Source organism: Geotrypetes seraphini, chromosome 19, assembly GCF_902459505.1.
Source record: "Geotrypetes seraphini chromosome 19, aGeoSer1.1, whole genome shotgun sequence".
NCBI classification, from domain to species: Eukaryota; Metazoa; Chordata; class Amphibia; order Gymnophiona; family Dermophiidae; genus Geotrypetes; species Geotrypetes seraphini.
In genome coordinates, this window is record NC_047102.1 from 10,551,750 (window position 1) to 10,565,570 (window position 13,821).

The 13,821-nt window shown below is 40.4% G+C and overlaps 1 protein-coding gene across 3 annotated transcripts in view; it reads right to left on the bottom strand.

The window, feature by feature from the left end:
* Positions 1 to 1,463: 1,463 nt before the first annotated feature.
* Positions 1,464 to 13,821, bottom strand: part of ACCS (1-aminocyclopropane-1-carboxylate synthase homolog (inactive)) — a 37,756-nt gene continuing 25,398 nt past the window's right edge. For all 3 annotated transcript variants that reach the window (XM_033928539.1, XM_033928538.1, XM_033928537.1), the window contains 4 exons: positions 11,908 to 12,049; positions 10,972 to 11,114; positions 8,267 to 8,420; positions 1,464 to 3,232 (listed from right to left, as the gene is read on the bottom strand). In XM_033928539.1, the coding sequence (XP_033784430.1) occupies positions 2,952 to 3,232; positions 8,267 to 8,420; positions 10,972 to 11,114; positions 11,908 to 12,049 (720 nt within the window). In that variant the 3' untranslated portion in view covers positions 1,464 to 2,951. The remainder of the gene's footprint in view (positions 3,233 to 8,266; positions 8,421 to 10,971; positions 11,115 to 11,907; positions 12,050 to 13,821) is intronic.

A 13,821-nucleotide genomic window follows, 5' to 3' on the forward strand; every position in this document is an offset into this window, starting at 1 on the left:
TTGAATGTATGATATTGCGATACCTCAAAATTTTCATAAAACTTGGATGCGATGGGTGTCGAGACGATTGCCTTTACAGCAGATTTGTGTCTGGTCATTTTTAAAAATTATGAGGCACTGTTTATAGGTGAATTGTTTCCATAGGTTTGCCTGTGGTTGAGTGTTGGTAAACGGTTTGAAGTAATTGAGTTTAAAATATCTAAAGTGTCACCGACAGTGTAGAAATCTAGTTTTCAGGTGCAAATGAAGGCATTATTTGTCAATACGAGTACTAGCGTTGGCCGCCAACAGGGTTGATTTACTCCCAACGAAGCTCTATGACGAGAGAAACAGGGATGCTTCATCGAGAGATTCAAGCTCTAATATCACCTTTGAGCACTGTTATCACGCTACGATACGAAGCTAAGTAAAACATCTATCAGTCCTGTTCACCTGTTGCGAACATTGTATAAATATATAAATTATTTAAGTATGGATATGCCTAAAATAAGGGCTGACCTGATAAGACATGTTCTAAAATCAGGCAGCTGCAAGCCCTTGAAGTCTCTTTTTCCCCCTAGGCTTAAAAAATTTAAAGTTGAAATCTACTGGTAAGTTAAATTTTTTTTTTTTTTAAGTAAATGGGAAAATGTCTTTCTCCACACATAACCATAATTATTTGGTGGGGGGTGTACGAAATACTCAGCATTTTTGGTTTTTGGTTCCAACTCTTTGGAACACTTTAGCATGTGACTTACTCCTCTTGCGTATTAAGATTCTCAATAGATCATATTGGCTGATTGGAATTTATTTATCTTATATATATTTTTTTATTTTGTATCTGTATCATTTTTATTTCTATTTTGGCTGATTGGAATTTATTTATCTTATATATATTTTTTATTTTGTATCTGTATCATTTTTATTTCTATTTCTATCTTTACTTTTTAATTCCTAATTTAATATACTTACTGAATTCTTGTTAGAATATTTATATTCTTGTCTCTATCTCTATCTTTTACATTATATTTGTTTACTATTCATTAATTATTCCTCAGGTACTTTAGCTAGATTGTGAGCCTTCGGGACAGTTAGGGAATTTCCAAGTACCTATCTTTTAATAATTTTTATTTTATTCTATCTTCAATGTATTCTGTATTGTAAACTGCTTAGAAACCTCACAGTTATTAGCAGTATATAAGAATTAAATTAAATTAAAATACACACCAGCTACAAAAAGTTTTAAGCCTAGGCTAAAGTCTTAAGGGATAATATTCAAACACATACACACACAAAAGCCAGGCCTTTTGAAAGCACTTTTTGGGTGCCTGATGTCTTACTAATATTTTTGAAAGAACCGATTTATTTTAATAATTTGAAAAATTTAGAAGAGGAGATTTTTATGCCTAGGGGGGTTTCTTCCTTGCAATAATCTGTTAGCATATAATATGATGCAACAGATCGGAGTCTGAGGCTTTTCCTCCTCTTGAGTATTTTTCCAGAAACTCTTTCAAGGTTTTTTTTTTTTGTAATTGAGGGGTTTTATGGTTTGTTTGTAATATTTAAAACCACCACAGTTAGCATTGCCTTCAAACACTGGCCACGGTGTTTAAATTTATATCCAAATATTGTGTGCTGGGCCCCACCAAGATACAGCCCTCAGTAGCCACATATAAGGCGGTCAAGGGCTGTTATCAGAATTGACTTCAAATGCTGACTTTGGTCTTTAAATTTATACTGTGTATTGATCAACATGTCATCCTGAGATACCAACATTGACTATCCAGGTACAAAGCAGTCATTAGATGTTATCATGGTAACACCAGCAGCTGGTAATTTACCTGAGCAGGTTCGGACAGCTATGAGGATGCTTTTAAAAAAACTCTAGAAGACCGCCACTTGCGATGACGCCATAAGCACGCGAGTTACAACTCATAAAAAACATCTGAAGCTATCTTTTATTCCATGGAGCTGGAACACTGGTGAAAAAGCCACTGTCTGTCTTCAAACAGTGAAGAGTTTTTTTTCTCTTTTCTTGACAACTGGAAGGTCGCTGCCAGAGCTTCTTGGTACATCCTCAAAACCTATAAACAGCACCTACCCCCTTGTGATTAGAGCAACAGGCTGAAAAACCATGAGAATCGGGTTGGATTCCCACTGCAGTTTCTTGCGACTCTGGCCGTCGCTTAATCCTCCCCCCTGCTGCAGTAGTTGTAGATAAGATGTAAAACTACACAAAGTTGGTGTATAAAATCCCACCGCCCCTGTCCCTTAAATATGTGCCTCGTTTCCAACTACATTCTGGAGGTAAATTCTTACCGCTCCCTCTTCCCCAACCGTGCAAGGGACCACTTCCACCCTCTCCTGCTTCATCAATTGCCAGACTCGTTCATTAAAATAACTTACGACAGAAGGCAGGAAGTCAGTAGGAGGCAACAAAGCAAAGCCCCAAGTGTGTGGGTCTGTACCATGTCTTCTCATCGTGTTTATTACAAAGATATTTTGATATTCTACAGGAAAGTATAACCCTTGCTTTTACTGTGAACGCCTGCACGGAGCAAGCTGAAATAGGCCTGACCAGTCACGTGCCTGTCATTTCCAGAGGAAGTGCAAGGCCGCGAGAAGAGTACAGCACAGCGCCCAGGGTGGAGAACATCCTACAAGGCCTCAGCCTGAGCTTATGACATTCTGCATGCAACAGTCCTTGAAAAAGAAAGGCCTTTTGCAGAAGACCATCTACACCAGGATGCGATATCCAGGCCAGTGTTGCCTCTACGCTGTGTACCTGTGCACAGTGGTCGGCGCGGCCTAGCAACTGCGCACACAAAGGTTTTGTTGGCTTTCTTTATTACAAACATAGGCTCGACTGCACCTATCGAGTCAAGGCTGAAGACTTGCACAGAAAAAAAAAAAATGTTTTTCATATACAAACGGGACAGCAAAAAAAATGAGGGAAATTTTATCCAGGCACTTTACGGCTTGCCCAGGAGCTTTGTAAAGGCTTGGAACACCTCCGGGTTCTCCTGGGAGAACTGTTCGGCCGTGTTTTTCTGCAGCCATTCCGAGGAGCGCATCTGTTGCTGCAGGAGCCCAATCAGATCGCCCAGGTTAGGGTTGGAAGGTTCCTGGTGACTGGAGATATAGATGACCTCGTCGGGGCTGTCTGCCTTGCTGTCCTGCGCTGCCTGCTCTTCTTCCTCTGCCTGCATTTCCTCTTCCCGCTCTTCTAGCACTTTACGGATCCTTTGCATCCCTGGAAAGGAAAAAACAGTGGGAGTGCTACTACTATTAATTATTTCCAGAGCGCTACCAGACGTGCACAGCGCTACGCAGAGCTGCGGAGACAGTCCCTACTCGAAGGAGTTCACACTCTAATTAAAATCAGGACAGACACATAGCATGCCATGGTAAGGGTTGCAGTTAGCGGGGGATGGTTAAACTGTTGACTAGGGTGATAAGCAGAGGGAGGGGGGTTATGCGTCTAAGGCAATCTCAAAAAGATACATTTAGCAGTAAGACAGGCCAGGTAGAGTTAAAACGCCTGAAAAGCTGGACCCAAAAGCATTATAAGAACAAAATTCAAAGCACCCCTTTTACTAACTTAACATAAGCCCACTGCCCCCACAGAGGCACACCTGGGGATGAACTACTGGACCTGAATGTACACCGCTTTGATGGCTTGCAGGTGGAATATATGACATTAAAATCAATAAATACAATTGGCATGGAGTTTGGGTGGATAATTCCAAAGATATGCATGGAAATTGACTGAAAGCTTTTGTGCACCGAAAGCAGCTCGATCTGTATAACATACATTGGGAAAGCTGTCTAGAAAATGTTTAAAAAATAATCCATGTAACTAGCCACCGTAAGGTCCTCCAGCCCGATACCATCACAGTATGATCAAAGCAGTTGTCATTCCACTGACCCTCCCAGCCTGCCTTATAGACCCAGTTATGAGCACCTGTGTTTTCACTAGGACAGGGCTTCCCAAACCTGATCTGGGAAACCCACAGTCAGATGTAGGCTTTCACGATATCTATAATAAATATGAATACATTGGAAACCCAGTGTATGCACGTTTAATACTTGTAAGGGATATCATGAAAACCTGTCTGGCTGCGTGGTTTGCAGGACAGCTTTGGGAAACCGTGACCTTGGCCATCTAGTTTTTACAGAACATGCAGCTGCCAGATAGACCAGGCCACTGTTCCATTCCAAAATCGCTACGTGTCAGCCAATCCAAGACACTGTTGAAACTTCTAACCTTTCAAATGCTCTTGTCGTTCTTTAAAGAACAAGCCAACTAAAGTGTTATGAACCTCACACACACACAGCTCTCTCCAATTTTAATACATAAACGAAACCTTAAATATATAGACCGGGTCATCTTCATAAAAATGGAGCTCGACTCGGTTAATCTTTGTCGGGTGAACCAATGATGATAAGATGAAAGATCAAACAGAAAAAATTAAGATGAACCAAAAGAGAAAAATAACTACAGAAATTAGACAGAACGATTTGCTAAATGTTTAGAAAATAAGAATGTTTTCAGTGTTTTACAAAATAGTTGAAAGGAGTTTAAGTCTCTAATCGTAGATGGAATTGCATGCCAAGTCTCCGTTAATTTAAACATGTAAGAAGAGCTCACCAGTTTTCCTTTAGATCTAATTCCCTTAAAAGAAACGAAAGAAAGGTTTAATCTTTGCGTATCTTGTGAAAAACTAGATCCTCTGAGCTTATCTCCTGCCTTCTTAAAACTTGGTTATTGTTTTGGCCACTTCCATCAACCCCCAGGACAGCATTTCATACTGCAGCCATCCTTGTCGGGGGGGAAAAAATGCATTTGATGTTTCCAGTGGCGTAGCGAAGGCGAGAGGCATCCCTCCCCCGCCGCACACACGCCCCCCTACCCCGCACCTCAAGTTGTTCACCATGCAAGCAACTTGAACGCGCTCCACGCGACCATGTCGGCTCTCCCTCCGACATCACTTCCTATGCGCGGCGCCCGGAAGCGACGTCAGTGACAGCCGACGCGGTTGCGAGGAGTATGTGGAAGTTGCTGCTGGCAAAGGTGGACAACTGGAGGTACGGGGAAAAGGGAGGCGTGCGAGGGGAGGAGTGGGAAGAGGTGGGGGCGAAGAGACAGAGGGATGTCAGCACCCATACCATGATGGTGCCTGGGGCAGACCTCCCCTCCCCGCCCCTTCCTGGATGTTTCTCTTTAGTCTACCTCTTCAGAGCCTTTGTTCTAGATCAGTGGTCTCAAACATGTGGCCCGCCAGGTCCTATTTTGAGGCCCTCGGTATGTTTATCATAAATCACAAAAGTAAAATAAAACAGTTTCTTGATCATGTGTCTCTTTAGCTATAAATTGCAATATTATTAGTAAGACTTAGCCAAAAAGAAAGATTTATAAACTATAACGAGATTTAGCTCATGCAAAATCGTCATTTCTTTAATAAGACATTAACTATTTTTTCTGAGGCCCTCCAAGTACCTACAAATCCCAAATGTGGCCCTGCAAAGGGTTTGAGTTTGAGACCACTGGTCTAGTTTCAAGTTTCAAGTTTAATTTTATTTGATGTATCGCTTATTACAAACTAAGCGATTAACAAAATATAACAAACATTGTTAAATTATATATTATTGAACATTAGAGGGGTAAAATAACAGTATCTTATTACTATTTTAACTAAAAGGAATTGGACACACAAAACAATTTTAACATACTATGACACATATGGAATGAACATGAGGGCTTAAGGTTACAATAATATTTTCCCGAAAGGGAGAAAGAGTGGTCTGAAAGGGGAGGGAGGAAACATTAGGAGGGGATTGAAAGTTCTAAGATAGAAATTGGCAATGAAGTGAATTTAGAGGTCAAAAGAGATTTTTAAAAGAAATGATTTTAAATTAGTTTTAAATTGATTTAAATTTTTATTTTTTCTGATATATAAAGGAAGAGAGTTCCAAGTAAGAGGAGCCACTACAGAGAAAATATCGTGGCGTTTTGTCCCTACTATTTTTAAAGAGGGAACCATTAATAATTCTTGGGTTTCAGAACGTAAAGAACGATTTGAAGAATGGGGGATTAATAAACGATCTATAAATTGTGGTTCATTAGTATTTAATGTTTTGAAAATCAGTAGAGCTATTTTATAAGTTATTCGGTTATTTATGGGCAGCCAGTGTGATTTGATTAGCAGAGGTGTTACGTGGTCGTATTTTTTACCATTATGGATTATTTTAATTGCTATGTTCTGTACAATTTGTAAACGTTTTTTTTCTTTTTGAGTGATATTTTGTAGAAGAGAGTTGCAGTAATCAAGTTTTGTTATAACAAGAGAGTGCATTAGAATATTTAAAGATTGTGGTTCTAAATATTTTGTCATAGAACGGATTAAACGAAGACGATAAAAACAGCATTTAACAATGTTATTAACATGTTCTTGATAAGTAAACTTATCATCTATAATTACACCTAAAATTTTAAGTGAAGTCACTGATTCAATTATTATTACCATCTATCAAGAAAGGAGAAGATAATTGTATTCCCTGTTTTGAAGGAAAAAGGAGGACCTTTGTTTTTGGTATATTAAGAGCAAGTTTATTGTAGGTGAGCCATTCTTTAATTTTGACTAATTTTTGGTTGACTTGAACTATTTCAATTGGGTTTTCTAGATTACATGGATGTAATAATTGTATGTCGTCCGCATAAGCATATGCGGAGAAGCCTATAGATTGGCTAAGACTAAGTAAGGGTGAGAGAAAGATGTTAAAGAGTAAGGGGGAAATAATTGAACCCTGAGGAATTCCAAAGCTAGGTGAGTATGGTGTAGATTTAGTGTCATTGAATTGGACACTGGAGGACCGTTCCGATAAGAAAGAATTGAACCATTGTAAGGCTATGTCATTGATACCAATTGATTGAAGTCTGTCTAGTAAAAGGGAATGATCAATGGTGTCAAATGCAGCGGAGAGATCAAGAGAAAATAAGATGACGGATTTGTGGTGATCGAGATTGTGTATAATGTTGGTAGTGAGACCTATTAATGAGTATTCTGTGCTGTGATTTTTTCTAAAGCCAGTTTGGTTGGGGTGTAGAACATTTGTAGATTCGACAAATTCTGATATTTGATTAAAAATTACTTTTTCTGTGATTTTTGCTAGGAAAGGAATGTTTGCGATAGGGCGGTAATTCAGAGGATCTTCAATACTTATTTTATGGTCTTTTATTATGGGAATTATTGTAGCTGTTTTCCAAGATTTGGGTACAATACCGGAGTTGAGGCTTTTTTTTACAAAAGAGTGTATATATGATCCAAAACAGGAGAAATATTTCTTTAAAACGACAGGAGGAATGATCTCAGAGGGGGAATTTTTTAAGTTTATATTTTGTAACATTAACTTAATTTGTGATAGGGAAGGAATGTTAAAGTTAGAGCATTTTGCGCAAGGAAGTTTATAGTCATTAGAAGTTTGGTAAGTAGGGGACTTGTTATCAATGAACTGCCCAAATTCGATCTATATAGTTCCGGAGGTACACTCTAGAAGAGAACACCATCAACATCTCCTCTCACATCAGGCAGCATTATGGGGTAAAGATCTAGAACAATTGCTTATGTCTACTACTTATGGGGGAATTTAGGAAACGCCTAAAAACATATCTGTTCCTCTTCAATTGTAATCCGCTTAGAACTGCAAGGTACAGGCGGAATAGAAGTCTCTAATGTAATGTAATGTAATGTAAGTACTTAGGTAACTAACCTGCACTATCTCATTCCACAATAACTGATCCCTAGAGCTGTTAATCACTAACTTTTAACTTTGTTAAATCCACTCAATCTGTAACATCTATTACTATAAACCGCATAGAACTTCACGGTCCTGCGGTATATAAACTGTTATATTATTATTATAATCAAAAATTCTGAGGTCAGCTGCTTTGTCAGAGGGATCACTTTGGCTCTTGTTACAATATATGATTGAAAATGTTTTGTGATGTCATGCTACTACATTTCAATGGCCACTGCTGTGCAGATATGACATAATAAAGCAATGTAGTCTCAACAGCCAATCACACTGCAGCTTTAATCCACTGTTAAGTCGAGGTCGTGCTGTAATATGGTCCCTGAGGCCAAAAGATCAAAACCATAATATGTGTCCACTAAAGGAACTTCATCCTGCTGAGCTCCAATGAAAGCAACCTGAGTGAAGAAATGGTCCGATTGTTTTTAAAAAACGCTCTGTGGTGTTTAACAAGAAGCACAAATCCAGAACTCACCCAGCTGCAGTCGATGGGTTTGGTCAGCAAAAATGATTCGGAACCATCCGGGCTCGCAACACTCAAACGCTTTCCCACAGGACAGTAGCACCTTGTTATCCAGGAAACGTCGCCACAGCAACACCTCATCCTCAAACGTCTTATTCTTTAGATACTGTCAAAAGGACAGAAAGAGAGGCTACGGTCTTGCAGAACTCGGGCTCAAAAGCACATTCAAACAGAGAAGACACTGAGAAGGGAAATTCTGTATTCGGGCTCTTACATTCAACATGCCACGTTCACGCATAAGTGCAAGATGTCAGCGCCTTCACGAGAAAACGCACAGTAACGTGTATAAGTGGTAGCAACGTGACTAAGCATTCTTCTTCTTTAAGGGCAGCAGAAGTGCATAATGCATCGAGTTCAAGTTCAATTTAATATACCGCAAATATAAAACCAAAAGTTTAAAATCTAAGCGGTTTAGAGCGAATATAAATTGGGGGGGAAAGGAAAAACAATACATAAAACAAACTTTGGCCTCCTTTTACGGAACTGCGATAGCAGTTTCTAGCGCAGGGAGCCTCGCTGAATGGTCCGCGCTGCTCCCGAGGCTCATTGAGTTCCTATGAGCGTCGGGAGCAGCGCGGGCCATACAGCGCAGTTTTGTAAAAGAGGGGGTTTGTTACACTTAAAAGAAAAAAAACAATAAGGGCCCCTTTTACTAAGCTGTGTTAGCGTTTTTAGCACACGCTAAACCCGCGCTACGCAGCTAGAACTAACGCCAGCTCAATGCTGGCGTTAAGGTCTAGCACGCGGCAATTTATCATGCGCTATTCCGCGTGTTAAAGCCCTAACGCGGCTTAGTAAAAGGAGCCCTAAGTTTCCAAGTTTATTAAAAATTTGTTATCAAATAGTTCAAGGTAAGATTACAATAAAATTTGCATAGGGAAAAAAGGGGAAAAACATTATATTTTTCCTTGCTTAAAAGAACATCTTTTCCACAATTTCTTTTGTTTTTTGGCTTTCCCATATATATACTACCTGATGTACAAGGTGACAGGTCAAATGCGCGCAAGACAACCCACGCGCTGATGTCTTGCGCGCATTTGACTATGAACTGATGTACAATTGTTAGAATTTTATATTCTATGCGAAATTTAACAGGCAACCCCAGTGTAGCTGTTTCAACACTTACTCACTTGTGCAAACGACACAATACCGTGTTCCCCCGCGAATTCGCGGTTCGTGAATCGCAGATCCGGTCATTCGCGGTCTGCTCCGACCGCCTCGTCCTGTAGTAAAGTCGGGCTACTCCAACCAGGAGCTGCGCATCAGAGCAGCTCCTGATTGGGGGTAGCCCGACTTTACTACAGGAAGAGGCGGTCGGAGCAGACCGCGAGCAATTTCCTTCACCCGCCGGCGCTCCAGCTGCCCTCTCCCGTCTCCCCTGCTTAAAAAACGCATTTGCGGTTTTTCAAAATTTTCAGGGTCCTGGAACCCCTGCAAATTTCAGGGGAGGAGGAGTACTGTACATTCAGGTTACGTGCATCCTTGCCATATTTCAGCACCAGCAGTTATGCCAGGTCTATGGCTGGTATAACCATAGGTGTGTATATGTTAGTAAAAATAACAAACCCTAGTCTCATCACAGGCACTCACGCCCTGGAAACTAATATGAACTAATGATGAACCACATTTTTCAGTCATTGCCTACACCAGGGGTGTCCAACCTTTTGGCTTCGCTGAGCCGAAAAAAATGTTTCTGGGGTCATACACTGCGCAAACACTGCGGCAAGAAAGAGGAGGGAGCCGGCAAGACGGTAAACACCCGGGTGCAGCAAGGAAAACAGTGCATCGCCCTCGACCGGGGCCACACAAAATACTTCACGGGGCCGCAGGTTGGACACCCCTGGCCTACACAAAAAAAAAAAAAAAAAACACCCCACAATCATAAAATACACTTGAAAACCACAATGCAGCAAAAGGTTTACAAGTGGATGTGAGCTAGGTTAGAAAGAGGCAAGTAGCAGGAAACACAGGAGGGGGGTTAGTTAGGGCTCCTTTTACTAAGGTGCGTTAGCGTTCTTAGCGCGCGCTAAAACGAAAAATACTAACGCAAGCTCGATGGAGGCATTGGCGTTTAGCGCGTGCGGTATTGTAGCTAAAACCGCTAGCACACCTTAGTAAAAGGAGCCCTTTAGTACTAGTATGGAATGGCACATTTTGCCTCGTCTCTCCTGCTTTTAGTTACCTAAAAAAAAAGGAGACACTTAAGCAACAAAAAAAAATAAAAATAAAAAAGATAGATAGATTAAAAAATTAAAAAAAAAAAAAAAAAAAATTTCTGGGTTTAAGTAAGGACTAACCTTGGGCTTTCCAGAGCATGTCACATTTTATAATTTGATTTAAATCCAAATTTCAAAAAAATAAAGAGATAGTTAAAAGCTTCACTACCCCACTCTATGCCACCCCCTGTATTATTGTACAAATGATTAAACAGACGTGTGACAATATATTCTTATCGCTATTGATATAGTACTAATAGTAGGGTTTTGCCAGCGTATAAAAATCTGAGTAAGACAGATGACACGGTCAACAGATCCCTTTGTCCATGGATCAGGTGATTTCACTTTGAGCACAGAGTACTTGAGGGTCACACACGGGGAGAGAGAGAGGAGTAGGTTTTGAACCTGGATCTCAAGGAGGTCTTGCTACAACCCTCTTACCTTCCTGAAGTCAATCCAGATGAAGAAGCCAGCACTGCGGTTCAGGTAGGGCACACCAAATGACTTTAGTTCCTCTGTCACATAGGCCTGTGCTGCACTCAGGCGAGCATAGTTTGTCTTCAGATACACCTGATTAATCCAGTCTAGATATAGAAGAAAAACATGAAGGTCACATAGGCATCAAACACAATCTTCTGGGCTGGGCAGGAGGGCAATACGTGGCCAGAAAAAAAAACCCAACAACAATCTATCAGTTTTCATTTTAGACAAAAGCTTTTCAAATTTTCATATGCTAAGTTAAGGATTTGGATTCGTGCATTCCAATGTTATTCTAAAAGTTATATAGGATTCGGCTTTATAACAATTATGCTTGCATTGTCAATTTTTATGCATGTTTTTTAATGTAAACCGCGTAGGTTGTATGCAGAATATACATTTTTTAAATAAATAATTTTTGGTTTTGTGTTTTTCAAACAATTAGTTTATGTGCATATTTTATGTATGCTAGAGTTTTCTTTGCATCTACAAATTGAGTGCACACATTAATTCATAGGTTTATTTCCAAATAAGTGATCTGTATGCACTTTATAACGTTTTAGGCCCCCATATGAACTGAATGCATGCAAATCCCTACAAGGTACCTGTCCCCATCTACTCCTTCCTTCCTCAGACACCTACCAGTTCTGGAAGCCCTTCCAGAGAAGCTTAGAATGTTTTAAGGACACAAAGTGAGGGAAATAGGCATAAGTGAAACCTCTGGGGCTAAGTTTGAACAGAAACAAAAGGTGGAGCATAGGTATTATGATCTTGCTTTCACTTTCAGCCAACTCCAATGAATATGCATGAAGGGATTCTATTTTAGCACCCTCCTGCACCAAACATGTGAAAGATGGGGCAAGAGAAGGAGGGAGAGAAGACACTGCAGGCCGACCTCACCCCTGTCGTGAAGCAGCCGTGCTACTTTGTGCTGCATGGGCCCGCACACTCCATGGAAGTAACAGAGGGAAGCGACTGCATTATTGACATCTCGGTTCACAGTGTACAGTGTGCCAAAACGAATTCCAGACACACCAAAATCCTGCAGATCAGAGGAAACAGATGAGCCAAGTGCAAGCTCTATGTGCAAACATTTCAGAAGTATTTTCCATTTGGTTTCATGCAGGCTTTGATTTGATTTAGTCTAAGAAATTCTGAGATCTTTTCTTCCATTAATATTTAGTCCTCCATGCTTGATTTGTAAAAATATCAAGAGACATATTTCTGAAACATGGACAACAGGTCACACACAAACCCTGCTAAAAAAAAAAAGTGTTGTGCCCAACACCATCTGTTTCGGCTTTTGAGCCTGCCTCAGGGGTACAAATTGACATTCAGTAGGTGACGTGACATCAATGATTGCTGTTCACTGTAAAATGGATACAATCCTTGAGTAAAAGGCCAACCCCTCCACCGACGGAATAAGCAGCGGTATAAACTGTAAGGAATCATTGATGTCACAAGAGCGCCACCTGCTGGATATCAATTGTACCCCCGAGTAGAGAATGACACGAGGACCGTTTACTGCAGTAAACCGTGGTCACCGCAGTAAGTCCGCAGGAATGGAGACATTTGCAACTGGTTTACTGCAGGAATGGGGACAAGACCTTTTACCGCCCTGTGTGAGCGGTGAAAAAGTCTTGCTCCCATGGTAAAAAATTGTGCCCCTATCAGACTCGGAATCTCCTCCCCAGCTCCTCTTGCACCTATTTTACCTTCAGGAGCCAGCCATGCCACGATGAAGACAGAAGGAACCTAAAACCAAAGCCTGAGACCAATGTGATTTGAAGAATAAAATTACCAGACAACAAAAGGTAGAAAAAAATTAATTTATTTTATATTTTGTGATTACAATATTTCAAATTTGAAATATGTATCCTGCTAGAGCTGATATTAGACATAACTGGGGACTGCAAAGCCCAGGCTGTGCTTCTTTAGCTTCCAGCTGGCTTAGGTCTCTCTCTGACCAGGGGGCAGTTGCCTTAGTTGCACTCCTAACACAATTCCTGCCATGTGTGACTGAAGTATTCTGTTAGCTTGATTTTTCTATGTAGCATTCTATAGTAATTTGTTTTGTTCAGTTTTCACAATAGTGGAGGGGTTTTTTGTGAAAGGCAGGGGAGACAGGGGTTTTGTTGATCCTCGCTCTGTATTATTTGTGTTTATAAAATGACAATTGTACAGAATATTGTCTCTTTTTATACTTTCATAAAATAAGTTCAGTATAAAATCGTAACTATTCGAGGCTTGTGCGGACGGGATCTGACAGTTTGCAGGGATGGGGACCAAGCTCGCCGGGATGGGACAGGCATGGTGATAACATTTTTTTCTGTGTCATTCTCTACCTCTGAGGCAGGCTCAAATGCTGAAAAACACAGACCACGTCGGGTCCATGACACACCGTGAATGACAGATACTGTTATATTATATTTCAAGTAGTGTAACACAGGAGAGTCAAATCCACAGTCACAAAAGCACACACTAAGGAATGGAAATGTCCAAAGACTGATGAGCTTAAATATGTTTCATAAATATCCTTTATTTCTTCAAAAAGATAATTTATTGGCTCGACATGTACATGTTTCGGCCAGAATGGCCTGCTTCAAGAGTCTTGCAAATAAAGGATGTTTATGAAACACATCCGAGTTCACCAGTCTTTTTTGGACATTATATTTCAATACATATTTATTTATTTAATCTATCCCTGGTTGATGTGTACAGAGCTGGTATTGTGACGTCATAATGCCTCATTCCACCAATGCCTAAGAGCCAACCTCATCAGTGATGTCACAATGGCTGGATTATCCTACCCTT